The 23370-nt window shown below is 65.1% G+C and overlaps 2 protein-coding genes across 3 annotated transcripts; one reads left to right on the top strand and one right to left on the bottom strand.

Moving 5' to 3' along the window:
* The first annotated feature begins 1790 nt into the window (after positions 1 to 1790).
* VASP (vasodilator stimulated phosphoprotein) lies at positions 1791 to 11940 on the top strand. Of its 2 annotated transcripts, none has more exons than XM_062176794.1 (13): positions 1791 to 2004; positions 7656 to 7827; positions 7906 to 8071; positions 8683 to 8764; positions 9065 to 9105; positions 9220 to 9434; positions 9547 to 9647; positions 9996 to 10047; positions 10120 to 10156; positions 10297 to 10342; positions 10418 to 10508; positions 10941 to 10998; positions 11121 to 11940. In XM_062176794.1, the coding sequence occupies exons 1-13, from the start codon at positions 2000 to 2002 to the stop codon at positions 11156 to 11158; spliced, it is 1104 nt and encodes a 367-aa protein (XP_062032778.1). In that variant the 5' UTR covers positions 1791 to 1999; the 3' UTR covers positions 11159 to 11940. The 2 variants fall into 2 exon arrangements, with proteins under 2 accessions (XP_062032778.1, XP_062032779.1); XM_062176795.1 differs by having other exon boundaries at positions 1792 to 2004; positions 10123 to 10156.
* A 1300-nt stretch (positions 11941 to 13240) lies between these two features.
* LOC133747624 (optic atrophy 3 protein homolog) lies at positions 13241 to 20350 on the bottom strand. Its single transcript, XM_062175949.1, has 2 exons — positions 20326 to 20350; positions 13241 to 13623 (listed from the first exon to the last, which is right to left on the bottom strand). The coding sequence occupies exons 1-2, from the start codon at positions 20348 to 20350 to the stop codon at positions 13241 to 13243; spliced, it is 408 nt and encodes a 135-aa protein (XP_062031933.1).
* Positions 20351 to 23370: the final 3020 nt, after the last annotated feature.

The following is a 23370-nucleotide window of genomic DNA, read 5'->3' as shown; positions in this document are numbered from 1 at the left end:
GCAGCCAGGTGCTTCTCCTGGTCTCCCATGGGGTGCAGGGCCCAAGCACTTGGGCCATCCTCCACTGCACTCCCGGGCCACAGCAGAGAGCTGGCCTGGAAGAGGGGCAACCAGGACAGAATCCGGTGCCCCGACCGGGACTAGAACCTGGTGTGCCGGCGCCGCAAGGCGGAGGATTAGCCTAGTGAGCCGCGGCGCTGGCCCTGTTTGGAGTGTTCTAGACAAAGTTTGCGGGGGCCGGCACTGTGGTCGCAGGTGCCGCCCGTGGCACTGGCATCCAATAGCGCCAGTTGGTGCCGCCCGTGGCGCCGGCATCCCCTATAGCGCCATTTGCAGTCCCGGCTGCCCAGCTTGTGACCCCGCTCCCTGCTGACGCACCTGGGGAAGGACGTGGGCCCCTGCCATCCGTGAGGGAGAGCCAGGTGGCATCCCTGGGCCCTGGCTTCGGCACTGGGGCCATGTGAGGAGTGTACAGCACATGGAAGTTTCTCTCTCTGCCTTTTACAGAAAAGGCCTCCCTCCTGTAGTGCAGGAGTGTCACCCCTCCCATTTCACAGGTGGAAAAATTGAGACAGAGGCCTTGCCCAAGGTCAGGAACTGAGGGCTGGGCTCGGGGAGGCCCAGAAATCGAGACAACTGTCCTGAAAGAGCGCAGAAATCGCGAGACCCTCGCTGGACCGGGGTTCGAGGTCTCCCCGAGCGGGTGGCTCACGCAGGCCGGCGACTGGTCCCGGGACGAGGATCCCCCAGGTGCGGGGCACACCCGGCCGCACGCTGCGCCCCCCAGTTTTGGGGTTCTACTCCCCGTGCCTCGGCCTTCGGGGCTCTGGGGTCTCGGACAAGAGGACCCCCACCAGACTTACCCCCGATCCGAGCCTGGGCTCACCCACTCGGAAAGTCCGGGCTGCGACTTTCCGGGGCGCGCACCTTACCCGGGCCAGGTGGTGCGGGGCGGGAGGGGGCGTGGCGCGTGACGTCACGGGGTGGGGCCGCTGCGGAAGAGGGGGGTAGGGTCGGGGCTCCCCGGGGCCGGCGTGTGGGGCAGGGTCCCCCCGGCCGCTGGGATCACGCCGTGCTCCGTGGGAGGCCCCACCGGGGCGCGCCTCGGGCCGGGGTCCCACCCCCCACCCTGCCCTCGGGCCGATCCCCGCCCCCACCCCGACCCCGCGGCCGTGAGTCAGCGGCCGGCCGCGCCCCCTCGGCCCACTTCCTCCTCACCTTCCCGGGCCGGCGGGGGGCAGGGAGCCGGGTGGGGCCCCGCGCGGGGGAGGGGGCTCGCCCCTCAGGGGACCCCTCCTCAGTCTGCGGAGGAGGGGGGCGCCGTGTGTGTGTGTGCCTGTCGGTGGTGGCAGGGGGCGTCCGAGTGGGGGGGTGTAGAGGGGAAGTTTGGGCACTCCCCCGTGTTCTCCCCCTGAAGTCCAGCAGGACGTTGGGAATGGACGCGTCGGTGGGCGCCGCGGCACCGGGGAAGCCGCGACCCCGCCGAGACGCCCCGAGACCCCCGTGGCGGGGGGCGCTGGGGTCGCCCTTCCCCCCACCCCACCCCGGCGGGCTCGCCCCCTCCGTCCGCGGGCTCGGGGGTGACGCCCAGGGTGCAGACCCGCGGACAGCGAGATTGGGGAAGTGCGGCTCGCGCGCGGCCCTTTCCGCCTCCGCCGCCGCCGCCGCCGCCGCCGCCCCCCGCCCGCGGGCGCCGCGGCCCCTTTAAGGCGCGGGGCATTGTGGGAGCGGGGAGTGGAATTTTGGAAGGAAATGTAGCGAAGAGAAGTACAGTAGTAAGAGTGAGGTGGTGGCGGCCGCCGGCCGAGGGGGCGCGCCGGGGACGCACGCCGCACCCCCCGCACCGAGCCCCCGGGCGGAGGCGGCGCCCGTTCCCCTCTGGAAGCCGGACTCCATGGGGCGGGACCCCGGGGGACACTGAGCGGAGCCGGGCGCCGGCCGCGAACCCCCGCAGCTCGAGCCAGGGGCGCCCCGGGCGCGCCGAGCCCGCCCCGCAGCCATGAGGTGAGCCCCGCGCGGCCCCCGGGCCCTCCCCGCCGGCCCGCCTTTGTCCCCCTCCCCCCAGCTCGGCCCGGGCTGGACTGGGGGGACCCGCGCCCGCGGTGGGGGGGCTCGGGTCTGGGCCGAGTCGTCTCGGACGAGCTGGGAGCAGCGGCCGCCTCCCCGTGACCCGCGAGCCTCGGGGTGGGCGCGGGCAGGCTCTCCTGGGGGCCTTCAGGTTTGGGGGCGCTCGGCAGACTCCCGAATTGTCTCAGAGACTTTTTCTGAGGACCTCCAAGTTGGCGGAGACTCCTCGCGGGGATGCCGGGGTGCAGGCGGCGCTCAGCACCCGCCCAGACCGCACCTGGGGGGTCCGGGAGGGGTGGCTGGGGGCCGTTCGGGGAGACCTGGGACCTGGGGCAGACGCTGAGACGCGGATCCTGGTGGGGAGGGTCCCCCGTTCCAAGTCTCCCCAAGTGGGGCGGGCCGCGCTCTTAACTTCGGGGTGCTGCTAAATTCGGGGGTGCGCTGGGATCCTCCCCGGGGTGCGCGGACCCTCGGGCCGGGCGCAGCCTCGCGGGGCTGCTCCGGCTCCCCTCCCCCGTCGCTGCACCGCGCTCGCTGTGCAGGAGCCAGGCCGTGCCTAGGACGGGGCGAGCGCTCGGCGCTCGGTGCCCAGGGCGGCTCCCGGCGCCGGGCCAGGAGGGCGGCCCCGGTCCCCACCTGCGCGGCCCCGGGCGGGGAGGGGGCGCGGCAGCTGGGGGGAGGGGGCCTTTGTCTTCCTGACTCACCTGTCGAGACAGCTGGTGTGGGGGGGCGGGCTCGCCCCGCCGCGGCCCCTCCCCCCGGCGCTCCGGAGCCGTGGGATTGGAGGAAGGGGCGCGGGGAAGCGTCAAGGTCACAGCCTTCGCCCCCTGGGACCCAGGCCTCCCGAGAGTTCGGCGCTCTTCCCAGGAATTTAATCCTGGGGGGCGGGGAGCGGCCCCAGGGACCTGCCCTGGACTCCTGGGCTCACCTGAAGGCCGGGCCGGTGCGGGCTGGGGGGACCCACGGCGGCCCTCCCCGCTCCCCGCTCAGGCCCCCCATAACCTCTCCCGTGGGGCTGGAGTCTGACAATACTATCTCCCTTCCTCCACTCTCTCTGGGACTTCCTGCCCCGAAGCCTCAGGGCTGAGGGGGGGGCTCCTGGGGACGGCTGGGGATTAACCCCCTGGTGCCCAACGTCCTGCCCTTCCCCCCCCCCCCCGGGCCCCCACACCCCTGCTTTCTGACCTAAGGGTGGCATTCCTTTCTTGGGACCATTACAGACCCCCTACCACCCACCCCACGGCTGTCTTTTTGCAAAGACTGGGTGGAAATTCTGGGGCGAGGGGGCATCCCCAGACACCCTCGGGACTTCCTGCCGGTCCCTTCCCCATTGCTGGGCAACATCCCCTCTGGGCCTGCCCCAGGGGCTGCCTGCTTCCCTCACCCTCTCCCCCCTCCCCCGGGGCTCCGCCCCTCCCCCCCAGCGTTTCCGGTCCCAGGCCCCGTGGAAGGCGGATGTCGGATGTCCGAGGTAGGGCCGCCCCGCTCGCTGTGAGACCGACCGTAAAAGGGCAGGAGCAGTGTCTGGCCCGGCCCCCTGCCCCCGCCACCCCCAGCCCTGGCCCTCCCCCAGGGCCCCCTCCCGCTGCGGCTGTGGCTGTGGCCATGGTGGGGCCTCCTACCTCCTGGGGGGTGGCAGGAGTCCGGCCCTGGCCTGTCCCACCAGAGGGTCTCCCCTGCCCGATGATCCACGCCCCCATTCCCGGCCGTGGAGCCGGATCCTGCAGAAATTCCCAGGCCAGGCCGCCCCGGGGCAGGAGGCTGGAAGGGTCAGATCGCTGGCCACTGCGTGGCTGGGGGCAGCTCAGCTGGAAGGGATGGAAAATTACAAGATCGAGTTCTTTCTCTCCTCTGACAAATATTTGTTGAGTGGGACTCGGAGCTGGGATCCTGGGGGAGGTGGAGAAGGGGGCGGAGGGCCGGGAGCCTCTGGGAAGAGGGGCTGTGCCTTAGCGGGGTAGTAGCTATAACTGATCTTATTTAAGAGGCGATGGGAGACCAGCTGGTGAGCACCTGCCCGGTGTGGCCAGCCCGTCCCCGGCTCCGAGCCGGTGTCCTGGCACAGTTTTAAGAGGCGGAAGCTGTTGCAGCCTTGTAATCACCCCTGCCCCCAGTTTCCAGAGAGAGGACAGTACAGAGAAAGTGCACACGGCGCGTTTGCCTTGCACAGACACGCGGGATGGTCCAGAGGTGTGGTGGGGGCCCGGCTGGGAAGCCTCGCCTGCCCACTTCCCCTTGGGAAACAGGCCGCACAGCCCCCAGAGCCCCCGGGGTGGGGGCCGGGGCTCCAGGTCGCGTGGCTCTGGCCTGGAAGGGTTTGTGTGATTGTGGTTCCCGAGCGGATGGCCCCCAGAGGCGACTCGTGGGCAGGGGGACCGAGGTGCTCACTGACAGACCCCAGGGGACCACTGGCGTCCCTCTCCCTGGCCTCCAGCCTGTGGGGTTTTCCGTCCCGGCTTTTGCTGAGTTTATTTATTTTTTCCCAAACGTAATCAAGTAAGGAATTAGGTTTCCACAGGTCATCCCAGCCCCATGATTTAGCAAAAAGAAGAGTGAAGCGAGTGTTCCATGCCCACCGGCCCCCAGCCTGCCTCCGCCTCTCACCACAGCGTGTGGCGCTGTTAGTGGCCTCCACACCTTTGGGGGGAAGACAGACCCCTGAGCCACCCAGCCTTTTCCTCATCTTTCCGTGAGGTTAAAACGTAAGTGGGCTCGCGTCTCAAATGAGATGACAGGAGCCCTGGTGCTTTCTTGCTGTGTGACCTGGGCCAAGTGTCTTCACCCCTCTGTGCCAGGGCAGGCAGCGGAGTCCGTCTCCTGAGGCTGCGGGGTCGTGGGAGCCGGGAGCGCAGTCCGGGATGCCAGCCGTTGCACTGTCGGGTTTAGAGCGTGTGCTGGGCACCCCTCTGGTTCCAGGGATGCAGTGGGGAGCCGAGGGGTGAGCATCCCTGCCCCGCTGGACCTGGTGCTTTGGCAGGGGAGACAGACGTGTGCCAAGCAGGGACGCTGCTGGAAACCGTGTCGCGGGGAAGCTGGAGGAAGATGAGGTGGCCAGGGAGGGTTCTGGGAAGAGGTGACGTCTGGAGGGGGCTGCACCTGCACAGGGCTCGGGCAGGCCTTGGTCAGTGGGCGCTGGAACAGCGCGAGCTGGGAGAAGAGACGGGAGAGCAGGCAGGGCACCCAAGCCGGCGGGAACCTGGTGTGGATCCTGCGGGGGGGGGGGGGGCTTCCCGGAAGAGGCACGGTGCTGCCCCTCCTCTGGGTCTCAGCTGGATCCCTGTGCTCTCATGGGGCAGGAGCAGGAGCAGGTGCCGCCCAGGGTCGCCCAGCAGGTGCCTGGCCCCGAGGCCAGGCCAGAGCCTCAACAGGGCAGGGCCAGCTGGGAGCCCAAAGTACAGCCAGGGTGGGGCAGTGGCCCCGGGCGCCGGGCCAGAGCCTGCCCTGGGTGTGGGTGGCAGGTGTGGGCGCGGCCTTAGCCCTACCTGCCCTGCCGGGGGCAGCAGGAACCAGAAACGGCCCCGGAGGCTGCGTTTCTCTGGCTTGCACCTGGTGTTTGGGCAGGGCCTGCGCAGTCCCCCCCCCGGGGGGGGGGCAAGACTGAGGACCTGGGTTCAAATCCTGCCCCTGCTGTAGCAGCTGTGTGCCGGGCGCATCCTGGCCCTGCTCGCCTCAGCCGAGGGGGAGATCGTGTCTGCCCCAGGACTGCTGTGAGGGTGCCAGGCTGGGCCGTGTCAGTGGTCAGTGTCACACCCCAGCACCCGCCCAGTGGAGACAGAGCCCCTGTGGGTGTCATTCCCCGCCCCACCCCCAGCCGCCAACTTCCTCTTTTCAGGAAAAACCCACGGTGGGGGGCGCCCAGCCGAGGCCAGTGCTTCCCCCTGGGCTGTGCGACCTTGGGCGAGTCACTTCCCCTGGGGGAGCCTGGGGTTCCTCATTGGGGGAGGGGGGCTCCGACCTCCCAGGACCGGTGGGAGGTCCCCGGCCGGCCGCAGGGTGACCGCAGCACGGAAGCCGAGGCCGACCGGGCACCCAGCCCTCATTTCCCGTGTGCAGGCTCCGGCCTCGGGGCTCTGCAGGGACTTGAATCCACGCCTGCGGGCGGCAGACTGGAACTCTGACCCCCTCCTGCAGAGCGGGCAGTGGGCTCTGTGTCCTCCACGCCTGTAGCCTGGGCGGCTCCTTGGCCCAAGCCCTGGGCGTCACGGCCTGGGGACCTGTGTCTTGAAGCACTGGACTGTGAGCCCTGGGAGGGTGTGGCCAGGGCCGTCTGGGCCCCTGCTGTGTCATTGTCCCCAGTGGCACCCAACACAGGCCCGTAGTGCCCAGGGGAGCCGGAGGGATGCAGTGGGCGCCCGGCACCCCCTTGCAGCGGAGAGCAGGGGTCTGTGCTGTCCCCGGCCGGCCACAGGCCTCCCCTCCCCCTCCCCAACCTCAGCTTCCTCCTCTGCTCTGAGCAGCAGGGGGCATCCAAACCTTGGCAGAGAGGGAAACTGAGGCAGGGCTGGCCCAGAGCAGCTCAGGGCGCCTCCCTCCCTCCCCTGCGTCTTCATGTCTCCTCCATCCTCCCCCCTTTTCTCACCTGTCTCCTCCTCTTCCTGTTTCTCCCCATCCATCTCATACCCCCCAGGGTGCACTGGTCTCAGCTGCCCCCTGTCCAGCATCCTCTCTCCCTGGGTCTCCTCCAGGGGCTGCATCACACTCTCCCCCTCGCGCCGTCTCCCAGGGAGACCCTGATGGCGAGGGTGACCCCGCCTCCCCCGTCCCTGGTGGAGAGGGTGACCCCGCCTCTCCCATCCCTGGTGGAGAGGGTGACCCCACCTCCCCCGTCCTTGGTGGAGAGGGTGACCTCGCCTCCCCCCTCCCTGGTGGTGAGGGTGACCCCGCCTCCCCCCTCCCTGATGGTGAGGGTGACCCCGCCTCCCCCGTCCCTGGTGGAGAGGGTGACCCCGCCTCCCCCGTCCCTGGTGGAGAGGGTGACCCCGCCTCCCCCGTCCCTGGTGGAGAGGGTGACCCCGCCTCCCCGTCCCTGGTGGAGAGGGTGACCCCGCCTCCCTGTCCCTGGTGGAGAGGGTGACCCCGCCTCCCCCCTCCCTGGTGGTGAGGGTGACCCCGCCTCCCCCCTCCCTGGTGGTGAGGGTGACCCCGCCTCCCCCATCCCTGGTGGAGAGGGTGACCCCGCCTCCCCCGTCCTTGGTGGAGAGGGTGACCCCGCCTCCCCGTCCCTGGTGGAGAGGGTGACCCCGCCTCCCCCGTCCCTGGTGGTGAGGGTGACCCCGCCTCCCTGTCCCTGGTGGTGAGGGTGACCCCGCCTCCCTGTCCCTGGTGGTGAGGGTGACCCCGCCTCCCCCGTCCCTGGTGGTGAGGGTGACCCCGCCTCCCCCGTCCCTGGTGGAGAGGGTGACCCCGCCTCCCTGTCCCTGGTGGAGAGGGTGACCCCGCCTCCCCCCTCCCTGGTGGTGAGGGTGACCCCGCCTCCCCCCTCCCTGATGGTGAGGGTGACCCCGCCTCCCCCATCCCTGGTGGAGAGGGTGACCCCGCCTCCCTGTCCCTGGTGGTGAGGGTGACCCCGCCTCCCCTGCCTCCCGCAGCGAGACAGTCGTGTGCACCAGCCGGGCCACGGTGATGCTTTATGATGACAGCAACAAGCGATGGCTCCCCGCGGGCACGGGGCCCCAGGCCTTCAGCCGCGTGCAGATCTACCACAACCCCACGGCCAATTCCTTCCGGGTCGTGGGCCGCAAGATGCAGCCGGACCAGCAGGTGCGCGCCCCCCCACCCCCACCTCCACCCCCACCCCCACGCTGGGGCCGCCCTCACCCCGCTTTCCCCTGCCTCCAGGTGGTCATCAACTGTGCCATCGTCCGGGGCGTCAAGTACAATCAGGCCACCCCCAACTTCCACCAGTGGCGCGATGCCCGCCAGGTCTGGGGCCTCAACTTTGGCAGCAAAGAGGACGCGGCGCAGTTCGCCGCCGGCATGGCCGAGGCCCTAATGGCCTTGGAAGGTGGGTGCCGGCCGCCGGCTGGGGCCTCAGGTTACCCGTCTCGAAAATGGAGCCGCTCGGTCGCTATTGCGGGAAATCACAGGGCTCCTGTGTGGACTCCGGGGGACTTAGCCTGGTCCCAGCCCCCAGGGGCCCCCTCAGCCCATGCTGGCTTCTGTCACCAGCCACCGCGTTGGGGAAACCGCCAGGCCTGCTCTCCCAGGGCTCACCTGGGGAATCTGGGTGGGGCCCGAGACAGCACAGCTCACAGCCCCCTGTGATGCCAGGGCTGTGGGCCCTGGGTCTGAGGTCCACTGCCTGCCCCGCCTCTGGGGTGTGGCATCGCCACCGTGGAACCGAAACTGCCCACACATGGAGGTGTTTGCAACTCTGGGCCCCCTGGCCAGCTGGGGCTGGGCAGGACCGAGGGAGGCAAGGGGGAGGGGTCCACCTGGACTTGGCTTCCCCACTGTCCCCGGGCATCCTGGCCGTCCCAGCAGGGGGAGTGGTGTTGCCCCTGCCCGGGGTCTGGGGGAGGAAGGAAGTGAGTGCCCCTGGGTGGGATTCCTGAGCCAGGTGGGGAAGGCCACAGGCAAGGCTGACCCGAACTCTTTCTCCTCTGCCACCCCCAGGAGGTGGGCCTCCGCCGCCCCCAGCACCTGCTGCGTGGGCCAGCCAGAACGGCCCCTCCCCGGAGGAGGTGGAGCACAAAAGGTAGGGCTGGTGCCTGGCTGGGGGCCCTTACTGCCGGAATTCTAGATGTCCCAGCATCTTCCAGAATGTTCCAGCTCCCCAGGGACTAGGAGTTGCCCGCTTTTGGGAGCCCCCACCTCTGAGACTTTAAGAAAATTCCTGGCACTCAGAGACGCAGGACCCCCAGTCCCCAAACCCTCGTCCTGAGAGGACCCCGGGTGTCGGTGACAGTCTAGAACATTCCCACGCCACCCTTTGGGCCCTGCGGAGGGGCCGGGGTGGTGGTCAGCCCCTTCGCCCTGACCGCAGTCCCCCCCACAGGCAGCAGCCGGAGCAGATGGAGCGCCGCGTGTCCAACGCAGGTAACTGGGCTTGCGGGGGGGAGGGCCGGGCCAGGCCCAGGCCCAGGCCCAGAGCCCCCCCTGGAGGAGGAGCTGGCTCCTCTCTGAGCCACCCCTGCTCTGTCTGTGTTTCAGGAGGCCCGCCTGCCCCCCCAGCCGGGGGCCCACCCCCGCCTCCAGGACCGCCCCCTCCGCCGGGTCCCCCCCCACCCCCAGGGCTGCCCCCGGCAGGGGGGGGCCCACCCCCTGCACCCCCTCTCCCCACAGCCCAGGGCCCCAGTGGTGGGGGCACTGGAGCCCCCGGCCTGGCCGCAGCCATTGCCGGAGCCAAACTCAGGAAAGTCAGCAAGGTGAGGGGGCCCCACGGGTGGGGTGGGGCTGGCCCTGAGGTAATAATGGGCTGGGGGCTGCCTGTCACGGGAGGCCCACCCTCAAGCCCTCTGCTCCCTTTTAACTCCTCAGCAAGAGGAAGTCTCAGGGGGGCCCCCGGGCCCCAAAGCTGAGAGTGGCCGGAGCACAGGCGGGGGGCTCATGGAAGAGATGAACGCCATGCTGGCCCGGAGGTGAGCCTGGCCCACCCAGCTGTCTGAGACCCCAGCCCGGCAGGCGGGCGGGTGGGGGCGGGGGGAGGGCGCTGGTTCCTGTTTGCTGCTTGTGCTGAAAGCCCTGCCTGGGGAGCCCGCGGAATGTTCTAGAAACTGACTCCTAGAATTCTAGTTGCCAGAGTCCCTTCCCCTCTTAGGACGTTAGGGTTCCAGATGTGAGGCCCACAGGAAGACCCCAATCCCAGCTTTGCCTTGGCCGTGCAGCCCCTCCCCTCCACGCGCACAGCGGCCACTTTCTAGAACCCTGGGCCCGGAGCTGCGAGTGGGGCGGGCTGAGGCTTCTCTTCTCACCCCTCCCTCCCGCAGGAGGAAAGCCTCGCAGGTTGGCGAGAAGCCCCCCAAGGACGAATCTGCCAGTGTGAGTGAGGGGCTCGGTGGGGCCCCGGGGAAGCGTGGCAGGGCTGCTCATGACGGTTTCATTTCCTGCCAGCAGGAGGAGCCCGAGGCCCGTGTCCCGGTGCACAGCGGTGAGTGCCGGGCCGGGCCGGGGAGCTGCACGCCCGGGGCAGGGGCCGGCCTCTCCTGGGGGGCTTCTCTGCAGAGGGGCTGATGGGGCTGGGGGACGACTCCTTAGCCCTGACCTTGCGGTTTGTTGCCTGCTCCCCAGAATCTGTGCGGAGGCCCTGGGAGAAGAACAGCACGACCCTGCCCAGGTGGGCCGGCGGGCGCGGGGGGCGCGGCGCCTCGGCGGGTGGCAGGGCCTCTGACTTCGCTTCTGTCCCCCCCAGGATGAAGTCCTCGTCTTCGGTGGCCACCCCCGAGGCCCACCCCGCCCCCCACAGCTCCGGTGACGACTCGGACCTGGAGAGGGTGAAACAGGTAGGGGCGGAAGGTGCAGGTGGGGGCTAGCCAGGGCCCACGGCAGGAGGGGCTCTGGGTCCAGACCTCGCCCCGGGATTCTAGGAGAGGTCCCGGACCCTGGGTTTTCCGGTCTGAGAAGGGGAGCCATCGGCGGGGTCAGGCGCCGCACCTCTTTCGGCGGTGGTGACGGCTTACTGGTCCATCACCGCACTCCCTTCCCATGGGCACCCGAGACCCCAGCCGGAGCCGGCAGGAGGCCGGAGGCGGTTGCCAGCCTGCGTGCTGGATGCCCTCCAGGCGTCTAGAATTCCCCGTGGAACAGTCCGGGCACTCTGCGACCTTGGCAGGGAGGGCGGGGTCGGCGGTCTCAGCCGCCTCCTCCCACTCTCAGTGAGGAGGAGACAGGGGCTTCCTGCCGCCCCGCCCCCCACTGGTGAACTCTGGTTCCAGGAGCTCCTGGAGGAGGTGAGGAAGGAGCTGCAGAAGGTGAAAGAGGAGATCATCGAAGGTGAGGCGCCTGCGCCGCGTCCCGTGGAGCTCCTGTGTGGTTTGGACGCCGCCCGTCCTGGGAAGATTGGACCGGAAGGCGGAGGGCCCCTGCCCTGAGCTTTGCCCCCTCTTTCCTTCCAGCCTTTGTCCAGGAGCTGAGGAAGCGGGGCTCCCCCTGACCGCAGGGCCCAGGACGGCCCACTTCTTTCCGCACACCCCGCCTGTTACCCTGCTTCCCCGCCTCGACTCCACGTGGAATTGGCTGAAGACTACACGGGAACGCATCTCCCTGCCCCCTCCCACTTGGAAGATTCCAAGGGGGTGTGGCTTCCCTGCACCGTGCCCACACCCGTACTGGCTGCTGACTGGCTGGGGAGGCCCCCACCCTTTGCTCCCTTTGGTCCTTCCCCTCTGCCATCCCCTTGGGGCTGGTTCCTCTGCTGGGGATGTACCATTAACCCCACAGTAAGGGGGAAGGAAAGAGGGAATTCACATTCCCTTGTTTAGATTCACTTTAACGCTTAATGCCTTCGAATTTTTGTTTTTTAAGAAGTATATAAATATATATATATATTTGGGTTTTGGGGGGGAAGGGTACTTTTTTTTGCCTCTTTGGTTTTGATAACATGGGGTGTGGGGTTTTTAATGCTGTGGCCCTAGGCGTGCCCCAGTCGGGGCAGCTGTCAGGGGGGCGTCCTGTCGGGCTGGGGGTGCCGCCCCCACCCTGGGGACTTCCCTCCCTCTGGCTCCTTCCCCTTTTCTATGAGGAATTAAGATGCTGTAACTTTTTGGAACCTCAGTTTTTGGTTTTATATTTGGGTAGGTTTTGGGGTCCCGGCCATTTTCGCCCACCTTGGGAAGATGAGGGTGAAAGCAGAGGGGAGGCGGCCTCTGCCCTCCCACCTCCCCCTCAGCCTCCTGAAATGGGCCCCAGTGGAATAAATCTGCCGGTTTTTACAAATGCTAACTCTCTGGGTGATTGGCAGGGCCGCTGTGAGGGGCGGAGGCCGGCTCCGCCCCCCATGCCTCCCCCCACGGACAGCTGGACAGCTGGGTTCTCTCTGCTGGAACCCCTCCCAGTCCCTGGCCAGGCCGCTTCCCCCTGCCCCGTCCCCTTCACGCCAGAGACGGCCAGGGCAGGTCCCTGCGTCCACGGGGGGCTGCGGTTTCCCCACTGGGCAAAGGCTCCGGGGTCAACCCTGTCCCCGCTCCCCCAGAGTCCCGACACCCGACCCACTCTGCAGATGGGCGCCACCGTCTCAGACACATTCCCAAGATGACCCGTTTCCCCCGGAGCTGCTTTAATGATGAACACAGAGTCTAGCGAGGCAATTCAGAGGTCCCAGAGCTCACACGCGCCCTCAGTGGGGAGGCGGGACGTCCCCTCCGCGTGACGGGTGGGTGGGCTCCCTGGAGGGGCCTTGGCAGGAAGGGCGACCCCTGAGTGCTCCGAGGAGCGGACTGGGTGGGAGGTGGGATGTGACTGACGTGGGGGAGCTGGAAGAGTGAGGAGGAAGGACGGGGGTCAGCTCGGGGTCTGGGACACGTAACGGGGCTGGGCTGAGAGCCAGAGGGGTTCAGACCGGTTCTCCCTGGGGTCCTGCATCACCCCAACAGTCGGGGGAGCTGGGTCTGGGAGATGAGGCCAGCGGCCAGGCCGGAGGGTGGTGCTGTGCGCCGTCCACTCTGGGAGGGGAGAAGCCAGGTGAAGGCACCGTCGGGGGGCTACAGGTGGAGGCCAGAGGGTGACTGGTGGGGCAAACGCAGTGCAAGGTCACCCCACCCGCAAGAGAGGTAGATGGACGTGCTGGCTGGAGTCCCCTGGAGCTTCCAGCATGGTTCTAACCCCCCCTCCAGTGGTCTACCAATGAAGAGGTGGGGGGCTCCCCTGAGACATAACGAGGTGTGACAGAAGTTGGCCAAATCCCTGGACAGGACCCATTTCGTTCTGCCAAAAAGAAGGGTGTCCTGTGGGCCACTTAGTGGTGAGTGGCTGGCTGGCTGGGGCCCACAGAAGACTCGGGCGGCCCTGGGTGCCGGTGCATCGGAACGCCCTGGAGGCCCAGGGCAGGGTGCCACTGAGCGGGTCAGCATGGAGGTGACCAGCTGCCCAGTGGGCTGAGTCCCAGCCCAGGGTCCTTTCGCACCCCAAAGGACCAGGTGGTGCCAGCCCGGCCGGTTTGGGGTGGGACACGGGGCAGAGAGCGCTGTGTCGGAGACTTTGCAGCCCTGTCAGTCTTGGACCAGGGCCCCAAAGCCGCCTACTCCTGGGGTGCGGGCTGCAGGTCGGGGGCGCAGAGCTGGGCGCGCACCTCCTGCACCTGCGCGCGCAGCTCGTCCAGCGCGCTCTGCGGCGGCACCGCCTGCACCTGCGCCTGCAGCGCCTCCAGCGCCAGCGCCAGGTGGCCCACCTCGTCCTGCAGCGCGTCCCAGGCCGCCAGCCGCTCAACTTTCTTGCGGCGCCGCTGCGCCTGCTGGCGCCAATACTCCAGCAGCAGGCAGCTGCAGGCCACGATGAAGATGGTGGCCTCACCCAGCAGCTCGGCGCCCAGCTCGGCGGCCGCCTCCTCGTTCAGTGGCTTCACGGCCTCGGCCTTGAAGCCCATGATGCTCATCTTGGTCCGCATCTCCACCCAGTGGTACACTGTGGAGGGAGACAGCGGTCAGGGAGCCAACGGGACGCCACTACCAGCCGGCCTGCAGCCCCTGAGTGGCCAGCAGTGTTAGAGTCTTTGTCTACCCGGGGCCTTGGCCACAAAACAGCTGATGCTGGGAGTGGACTTGAGGGTGGGGGCTGTGGGCCATGGGTCAGCCTCGTGGTCAGCCTGGAGGGTAGGACTCTGTGCAGCTGTCACTCTTCCTAGTGGGCGGAGTTAGTGCCTCTGCCCTGGCTGATTGCTTCCTTCACTGTAATAAACCACAATCCTGGAGGGACCGACTCTGCGGGGCTCTTGAGCCCTTCTAGGGAATTCTAGGGAATGTGACCGGTGTCTTAGCCACGCCTCCTCTATGCCTCCTCTCTGTTCTCTTCAGCCCTGAGGAGCCCCTCCCAGGCTGGAACGCCCTGAGGCCCCTGGGTCTCCATCCTTTCCCAGATTCTCCATCCACGCTGGGAGGGTTTTTTGTTTGAATTAAGATTTATTTATTTGAAAGGCAGTTACAGCACATGTGCACACAGACATGAAACAGAGAGAGAGAGAGAGAAACTGTCTGTCTATTGGTTCTATCCACTGGTTCACTCCCTAAATGGCTGCAACAGCCAGGGCTGGGCCAGGCTGAAGCCAGGAGTTCCATCCGGGTCTCCCATGTGGGTGCAGGGGCCCAAGCACGTGGGCCGTCCTCCGCTGCTTTCCCAGGTGCATCAGCAGGGAGCTGGATTGGAAGTGCAGCAGCCAGGACTCGAACCAGTGCCCACTTGGGATGCTGGCACCACAGTGCCAGCCCCATGAGGGCCCTTTGTAAACCACAGATCTGACCTTGACCTTCCTGGGCCAGCGACATCTAAGTGCCAGACACCCCCGCCCACTCCAGGCAGGCCCCTGTGCATCTGCGGACCTCACGCAGGAGCCTTGCAGGCCAGCTCTGTCCCTGAGGAGTCTACACTGCGGGCGCCAGTCTGCCCTTGGGGGCAGGGGCGTGGTGATCCCTGGGACTGGCTTCACAGTAAGCTTCCCGCTCCTGTGTCATCGAGGGAGCTTTCCAGACTGGAGCGGGGAGGTTACTGAGGGATCTGGACTTGTGCAGGTGGGCGTGGCCACCTCCACCTGGCATCACACTCCGTGACTTCCAGAGCAGTGAGGTTGTGCCCGGGACGCACGTGCAGAGGCCCTGGGAGGCCAGCTTCATGGACACGCCCACCCTCGCTGGCCGCCCTTGTCTCTTCTGTCGGTCACGCAGCCCCTGTGCCTTCCCGACACTCTCTCCTGCCCACTGTGGAACACGGACGCAGGGCTCGCTGAACCCGGCTCCCCCCGATGTACTTCCTACAACCCCCAGGAAAGCCCTTCTGGTCTGTGCAGTCTGGGTTTGCGCTGATTGACAGAGCAGGCCCAGGACTCCCATCTCCTGATTCTGTCCTCAAATGTCCCCAGTGGCTGGAGGGACCCAAAGTTCCATCCAGGGGCTGGCACTGTGGCACAGCCCGTGATGCCCACATCCCGTATCAGAGCACTGGTGCCAATCCAGGCTCCTCTTCCAGCTCTCTGCCATGCCCTGGGAAAGCAGTGGAGGATGGCCCAAGTGCTGGGACCCCTGCAGCCACCTGGGAGACCAGGAAGAAGCTCCTGGCTCCTGCCTTTGGGCTGGCCCAGGTCTGGCCGTGGTAGTCGTTTGGGGAGTGAACCAGCGGGTGGAAGACTTCTCTCACTCTCTCTTTCCTTCTCTCTCCGCCTTTCAAGTAAATAAATAAATCTTTAAAAAAAAAAAAAAAACAAAAAAAGTTGGAAGATGGAATGAGCAGTGGAGCCAGAACTCAATCTAGACACGGTGACACGGCGTGGTCGTCCCATATGTCGGGAGATCTTATCAAGAGAATCAAGAGAAGAAAGTCCCTTCATTCACGGCTCGAGGAGAACTCTCACTGTGAAGCGTGGCCATTTCCACTTAATTCCTCCTGCCCCTATCTAAATTATAAGAAGGTTATTCTGATTGGTCCTATAAATATGGTGAATCACATGTAAATATTAAGTTGCACTTGGATTTCAGAAGGGGTGTTTTCTGGCCACTGATGGATTGGATCTGCTAAAACCACATGGGATTTTTTTTTTTCTCCTTTAGTGACTTAGACGAATTTTCTGTCCTTGCAAAGTCCTTGTTGGTTTTGGATGCCATGGTGACGGGGCTTCCAGGATGGGGTGGTTGCTAATCTAAAATGTCCTTTTATTATTATTTTGTAACAAATGGGTTTTTAAAAAAACCCTTTATGTTGCTGATTTTTTTTTTTTTTTTTTTTTTTTTTTTGGACAGGCAGAGTTAGACAGTGAGAGAGAGAGAGCGAGAGAGACAGAGAAAGGTCTTCCTTTTTGCCGCTGGTTCACCCTCCAATGGCCACCACGGCCGGCGCACTGCGCTGATCCGAAGGCAGGAGCCAAGTGCTTCTCCTGGTCTCCCATGGGGTGCAGGGCCCAAGCACTTGGGCCATCCTCCACTGCCTTCCCTGGCCACAGCAGAGAGCTGGCCTGGAAGAGGGGCAACCGGGACAGGATCGGTGCCCCGACCAGGACTAGAACCCGGGGTACTGGCGCTGCAGGTGGAGGATTAGCCTAGTGAGCCGCAGCGCCGGCCTATGTTGCTGATTTTTGTAACCTCTTCAGGAAGGATTTATGGTGTGAGATAAAAGGGAAATCACGGAGCTGGCGCTGTGGCAGAGCAGGTAAAGCCGTTGCCTGCAGCGCCGGCGTCCCATAAGGCGCCTGTTCGAGTCCAGGCTGCTCCACTTCCAATCAGCGCTGGCCCCTCTCCCTGTTCTCGACATCTGCAGGGATGTTTCCCACAAAGGGTTTCTGCTGCCTGGGACAGACCAGCCCTGCGCGCCCACGAGAGTCCAGGTCCCCGCCTTCTTTGGACCCTGGATCTCCTAAAGTGCATCTCTGGGACCAAACGTCCTCCACTTCTGTGGCGTCTGACTCCGGAGGAGGGGCTGGAGCCAACTGTACTGTAAAAATCGCAGCCTCGGGCCGGTGCCGTGGCGAAGCAGGTAACGCTGTCGCTGTCGCCTGGTTCCCCTTGCTGGGCCAGGCTCACCCCAGGCTAGGGGCGTAGGCTGAGCTGGACTGACTGACCTACAGCTCATCATGTGCTACTTTGTGAAACATCAGCATGGAAATGCTGCACCTGCCTGCAGGCCCCCAGGACAGGAGCAGAAAGGGGCGGCGGCAGCCTCAGGGAACGCCCCACCCACGTCCCATGAATCTCTCTCCCCCTTATTAGAATGCTCCTCCCCTTTCCTGAACTGGCCCCTCCCCGCAGGCTGCTGGGCAGCCGCACCGTCCAGCGCCACTTTGGACACAGGCTGTTGAGTCACCTGGCTCTCCACAGAGAGCCTACCTCGTGTAACACATAAAAGTCAATTCCATTCCGGGGCTGCTGACCAAAATGTGAGGCACAAAAATAGCACTTCTGGAAAAAACCTAGGAGAGCGCCACCATAGGGGCTGGCGTTGTGCAGTGGGTCAGCATGGCCTTCGAAGCCGGCACCCCATGAGTTCCACCTGCTCCGCTCCTGATCCACCTTCCTGCTAATGCACCGTGAAAGCAAGTACCTAGGTCCCCGCCACCCATGGGGAGACCCGGATGAAGCTCCTGGCTCCCGGCTCCAGCCTGGCCCAGACCCTGCCATTGCAGCCATCTGGGGAGTGAACCAGCAGACGGAAGACCCCACTCCCCCCGCGCCGTGTCTGCCTTTCCTCTGTTATTTTGCTTTTCAAATAAATAAAAGAAAACCGTTTTTAAAGTGCCAGCATAGACTAGAGTTGTATGATACGTGTTAACACGTGTGACGCGGAACGTGAACAGGACTGGTCATGGAGGGAAAGCGTGACCACCGGACTACCGTGAGGTCAGAGGCGGCCACGTGATGCCTGCGATCCCACAGCCAGGGATGTGCCTAGCTCCAGCCCCGGCTCCTTGGCTTGCCTTCCAGCTTCCTGCTCGTGCACACCCTGGCAGGCAGCGGCAACGGCTCACACACTGGGGACCCTGCCGCCCACGTGGGAGACTCCGGCGGAGTCCTGGGCTTCTGGCTTCAGCCTGGCCCAGCCGTGGCTGCTGCAGCCATCTGGGGACTGAGCCAGTGGATGGAAGCTCCCCCCCCTCCCCCGCCGTCTCTCTCTCTTTCTATACCTTTCAAATAAAATAAAAATAAAGCAATAAAAAAAAAAAAAGGAAAAAAATACCACCAGTCAACAAGAAGAGGGCAGCGCGCCCACCCGCTCCAGTGGCGACAACAGAACGCGGGGAGCTGCACCGTGCGGGTAGCAACAGAAATGGCGGGGCCGCGCGGGGAGCCTGGCTGTCCTGCGAGCAACACCCAGCTGACCGCGGCCAGCCCCCTCCTGCCCAGGGGTGCCCAGGAGAGAGGCGAGCACACGGGCACAGCAGAGCACGCACACGCACGTTCACAGCAGGCAACAGGTGGGAGCTACCCATGCGCCAGACAAACCCGGGTGCTCACAGTGTGGGGTGCTCGTCAGCCCGACAGGAAGGAGGCCCCACACCCACAGCAGCACGCTCAGAGCAGCCGCACACGGCGATCCCACGGAGGAGGGCACGGCGGCTCCCGTCGCCAGCGGAGGGGGCTGGGACGCGTGGGTACAGAAAGGTTTGAAACTGGTCGCGGTGGTGACGGGGCCCCCCGAGGGTGCACTGAAAACCCCGGCATCGCACCTCAGCAAAGCGAGCGAGAACCAGGCGAGCGAGCAGAAGCTGAACAGGCGTGACGGTACCAGGCCGGCAGAGGCGCAGGGGCATCTGAGGAGGGGAGGTGGCAGCTCCCTGCCGGGTGGCCTGGGCCCCATGGGTCCCGTGCAGAGGGATGGTCACGGTCATCACAGGGACCCCAAGCCCTGAGACTGCAGGATGCACCAGGAGGGACTGGAGCCAGGTGGTCCCCGCCCCGCTTCAACAGCCCTGCTCTGGGGGGGGGGAGGGCACTGAGACCCTTCCCCCCTCCCTGGGGGTCTGTGCTCCCCGAGGGGAGGGGCCTGTCTGCTCCGGGATGGGGTCAGGAGGTGGGGGCAGCCAGTGATGGCCCAGTGAGCACAACAGCTCAGCTGCATGCCAGCTCCCCGCTGCGCGCCAGGGACAGTGTCCTGGCTTGTCCACCTCTCCAGGGGCAGGTGTGCCCCGGGGGTGGGGCTGTCAGGGCTCCTCCCACGGCTCCATCCAGGGAGGATTCTGGGGCTGCCCTCTGTGTTCTTGCCCCTGCTGGGCCCTGCCCCGCACCCAGGCCCCCATCTGTGTGGATGCGAGGTCCCCAGTGTATGCTGGGAGCTGAGAGGGGACCAGGCCCTTCAAGGGCCTCCCAGGGGCCCTCCTGTCTCAGAACCTGTGCAGGTGGTGATGGTCTCTCTGCTCTCCCCAGGACAGAGAAGGGGGAGCAGAGGCTTAGACAGATGGGTGCTTCTCAGACAGCCGAGTCCCCACAGGGGAGGGAGGCTGCTGGGGGCGCCCTGCCCGGCCTCGCTGAGCTGTGGGCTGCACACCCGCGCGTGTTTCTTCTCCCACTCCCTGACTGTATTTTAGAGAGCAGGTGTCAGACACAGCCCAGGAGCAGGTGCCCTCCCAGCCCGGGAGGCACCAGGAGTCGCCCGTGGGTGTGAACGTCCCATGTGACGGGAGACCCCGGATCCAGCCCACGCTGCACTGTGATCCCAGAGCCCTGTCCAGCTGCACCGTCACCGCCCGGGGTACAGCTTCGTGGTCCTGACCAGGCTGCCCTCTGTCCCAGCCCTGTCCCCACCTGTGAGGCCGCAGCTTTGGCCTGGACCCCTGCAGCCCGCCCCCCGCTGCGCACACTGTCCCCTGCTAGACTCGCTTCAATAAAGCAACCAAGCCGACACACAGAAATCCCCCGGCTCCTCAGGGCTGGCGGGGCCCTGTCCCCCCAGCACGGGGGGTTTGGCACAAAGCCCCCTCACTTCATGATTCCCCACTCCTGCCCTACCCCAGCCGCTCCAGCCGGGCGCGGACGGCCAGGCCTTTGCACATGCTAACATTGCCCCTCCAGGGCGCTCCGTAGGACGACCCGGATCCGCACAACCGCGGGAGGCCGGCACTTCAGAGCCCCTGGCCAAGGCCTCAACAGACCACGCCAGACAGAGCGCTCTGGGCCAGAGCCAGGGAAACGTTCAGCGAGTGAGCGAGCCTTCCTGAAGACAGGAGGCTCCGGGCCACCGGGTCCACAGCACGAGGCGATGAGGTGGGCTCTCACCCTCTCCGGAGCCACAGGAAGCGCCCATGCTGGCCGATCGCCATCGCGCTGGGTCTCTGACCTGCCCGGCCCCGGGGTGGGGGTGGGGGTGGGGGTGGGAGAGGGGAGCTCACATTCATTCTGTTTTCTGGGAAGCAGGAGCCCGATTCCTGATGCAGGGACCCAAGTCCATTAGGTCCTGGACACATGATCCATGGGTTGTCTTCTGAGGATACAACACAGTCTCCCTACATGCACACACGCACACGAGCCACAGCCAGGAGGCCACAGGGACCACCTCTGGGTCGTGGGGTTTCCATGATTTCCCGTTTTCTGCTCCTGCAGTCTGCTACCCTTGCAATATTTGGAAAACAAAGGTTGAGGACCGGAAGAAAGGACCAGAGCGGAGATTCCCCTCGTCCCTGCCTCCCTCCCCTACCTGTGCAGTCCAGCACGGGGGCCATGCCCTCCCCACCATGCCCCTGGCCCTGTGAGACCCAGGGGCCAGCCCCACTCCTGCCCCTGCACAGTGTGTGCAAAAACACGAGCCGTCCCCTGACTGCTGGGCCTCTGTACCTGGGCTCTCTGGGGCTTGCGCTCCTTCTCGCTGTTAACTGATCGATTTGTAAAGATTTATTTTCTCACTGGCTTGTTTGACTGGCAGAGACACAGAGACAGAGAGGGAGAGAGACAGACAGAGGTCCTCCACCTGCTGGCTCACTCCCCACATGGCCATAATGGCTGGGGCCGGGCCAGGTTGAAGGCAGGAGCCAGGAACTCCGTCTGGGTCTCCTCCACGGGCGGCAAGGACCCAAGCCATGGGCCATTCCCAGGTGCAGGAGCAGGGAGCTGGGTCGGAAGTGGAGCAGCCGGGACCAGAATTTGTGTCCATACAGGACGCTGGCGCTGCAGGCGGTGGCTCTACCCGCTGTGCCACAGCGCCGCCCTGCACGGAACTGCATCTGTCTTCTTTTGCTGGAATAAAGCAGCAGGGCGCGAGTAGCTCCCCTCCCCCCAGCCCTGTGAGTCGTCCTCGTGACCGGCTGGGCCTGAGGCTGGTCTTGGAGTTCCAGGAGATTGTAGGATTCAAAGATAGGATTCGTGCAAAACCCTTCACACAGAGCCTGGGCCCCGAGACTCGAGGAACTGGAGATGTGTTTTCGGTATCAGCTTCCTCCTCTGTAAACTGGGGCTGGGGAGGCGCTTGTCCCAAACAAGGGAGGAAACACAGCATCGCCAAGGAAGAGGTGGCGACATCCGGACCATGGAAATGCGAGAGACTCCTGTAGGAGCAGAGACGGCTCCTACAAAAACGAAGGACGTGGAGAGCAGGCGCCTGTCTTGGCCAATAGACCAGCAATGCCCACGCCCCCCAAGCCCGCCCCGCCCCACCCGGCTCCCCAGGGAGAGCCCCTCGGACAGAGGGTATCCCCCACATTCCGTGAAGAGCACCTCCAACGTTAGGGTATTGGGGTGGCCGAGGGGCACAGCCTGGGACCCCGCATCCTAGGTTGGAGCCCCCAGGCTCCAGCTTCCTGCTGCTGTGGACCCTGGGAGGCAGCCGGTGATGGTGTAAGTGCTTGGGCCCCTGCCACCCACGTGTGAGAGATCCAGATGGAGCGCCAGGCTCCTGGCTTCAGCCTGGCCCAGCCCTGGCTCTTACAGGCATCTGGGGAGTGACCCAGGGCACAGATCTCTGTCTGTCTCTGTCTCTCTCTCTGCCTTTCAAACAAAAAGAAAATGGATGTAGCCCACTCGATATAAACAGTGGTCCCCAAATCCATCCACCTGCCCGTCCCTGGAGCCTGTGGGCCGTCCTTGTATCGGAGCAGACCCCGTGTTTGGGGGAAGTCAGCTGAGATGGGAGACCACCTCGAGCATCCTGCTGGGCCGAGTCGGGGTTGGGGCAGGGAGAGACTTACCCCCTGCAGTAGGTTTAGGGTGGCCCAGAAAAAGATGGGTCCCCATGCCAGTTGCTGGGACAGGTGAGTGTGGCCTTATGTGGCAAGAGGGTCTTTGCAGATGTAACTAACTTACGGATCTCAACATGACATCATCCTGGATTACCCGGGTGGCCCTGAATTCATGGACACAGAAGGCGTGGGGAGGGGCCGGTGTTGTGGCTCAGCGGGTTAAGCTGCAGCCTGTGAGGCTGGCACCCCATATCTGAGCACAAGTTCGAGTCCTGGCTGCTCTGCTTCCCATCCAGCTCCCTGCTAATGCACTGGGAAGGCAAAGGAGGGCGGCCCAAGGACTTGGGCCCCTGCACCCACATGGGAGACCCAGAAGAAGCTCCTGGCTCCTGGCTCCAGCCTGGCCCAGCCCTGGCTGTCACGGTCATTTGGGGAATCAACCAGCAGATGGAAGAGCTCTCTCTCTCTCTCTCTCTGTCTCCCCTTGTCTCTCTGCGTGGCTCTTTCAAATAAATAAATAAATGTCTTCTGGAAAAGAGACAGACGAGAAGCCGCAGGCCCAGAGGGAGACGGCCCGGTGAAGGCAGAGCCAGAAGTAGGGAGGATGAGGCCAGGGCACCGCGGGGCGGGCAGGAGCTTTCCCGGATCCTCGGGCGGGACCACAGCCAGCACCGGGTTCCAGCCCGGACACTAACGTCAGAGCTCTGGCCTCCAGAAAATGCGCGTGATTTAAAGTGCTTATTGATCTTCATCTACTTCAAAGGCGGGGGGGGGGTGGCATCTCTCATTTGCCGGTTCAATCTCCAGATGGCTGCAACAGTGAGGACGGGGCTGGGCCAAAGCCAGGCGCCAAGAACTCCGTTTGGGCTTCACGTGGACGGCAGGGCCCCACGTACTTGCGCCATCACCCGCTGCCTCCCAGGGAGCACTTGAGTGGAAAGCTGGGAAAGGAGGCGGGGCCTGGACAGGAACCCCGCACTCTGATAAGGGTGTGGGTCTCCAAGCGGGGTCGTAATCACTGAGCCCATGTTTGCCCCAACACCGACTTAAAAAAAAAGTTACGTGAAAGGCAGAGTGACAGAGAGGACTTCCACCTGCTGGTTCTTCCCAAACAGTAGCAGGAGGCCATCCTATTCTCCCACAAAGGCGCAGGAGCCCGAGGGTTGGGACCGTCCTCTCTGCCTTCCCAGGGGCCTTAGCGCGGAGCTGGATGGGAAGCAGCTGGGACTCGAACCAGCACTGACATGGGCTGCCGAGGCCGCAAGCAGCTGCTTAACCCGTGCCACACACTGGCCCCCGCGGACTTTCTGAAATCCACTTGTACATAGTGCAAGATCAGTGTCTGTGCGTGTGTGTGCATGTGTGTGTGTGTGTGTGTGTGTGAAATCCGCCGTCCTGCAGTGTTGTGAGCCTGAGTCCTCGCCCCGCAGTCACCCCCGGACCCACCGCAGGACCCCTGTGTAAGCGAGCTGTGGACACTCTGCACGACACGGTGGACAGGTGAGCATTTCCAGCACTCACCCCCTCGGCGCCAGGTGTCTCCCTGAAGAAGTGCTGGCGCCGGCCGCAGG

This window comes from Lepus europaeus, chromosome 19, assembly GCF_033115175.1.
Source record: "Lepus europaeus isolate LE1 chromosome 19, mLepTim1.pri, whole genome shotgun sequence".
Lineage (NCBI taxonomy): Eukaryota > Metazoa > Chordata > Mammalia > Lagomorpha > Leporidae > Lepus > Lepus europaeus.
This window is presented reverse-complemented; position numbering and strand designations above follow the sequence as displayed.

What these genes read in the sequence shown, in the direction of transcription:
- LOC133747624 (XM_062175949.1), bottom strand. Translation starts at nt 20,350, where the DNA reads ATGGCCCCCGTGCTGGACTGCACAG. An exon ending in CCCCGTGCTGGACTGCACAG is followed by an intron (nt 13,624 to 20,325) that starts GTAGGGGAGGGA and finishes CTCCCTCCACAG; the next exon opens with TGTACCACTGGGTGGAGATG.
- VASP (XM_062176794.1), top strand. An exon ending in GAGGAGGTGGAGCACAAAAG is followed by an intron (nt 8,765 to 9,064) that starts GTAGGGCTGGTG and finishes TCCCCCCCACAG; the next exon opens with GCAGCAGCCGGAGCAGATGG. An exon ending in AACTCAGGAAAGTCAGCAAG is followed by an intron (nt 9,435 to 9,546) that starts GTGAGGGGGCCC and finishes TTAACTCCTCAG; the next exon opens with CAAGAGGAAGTCTCAGGGGG.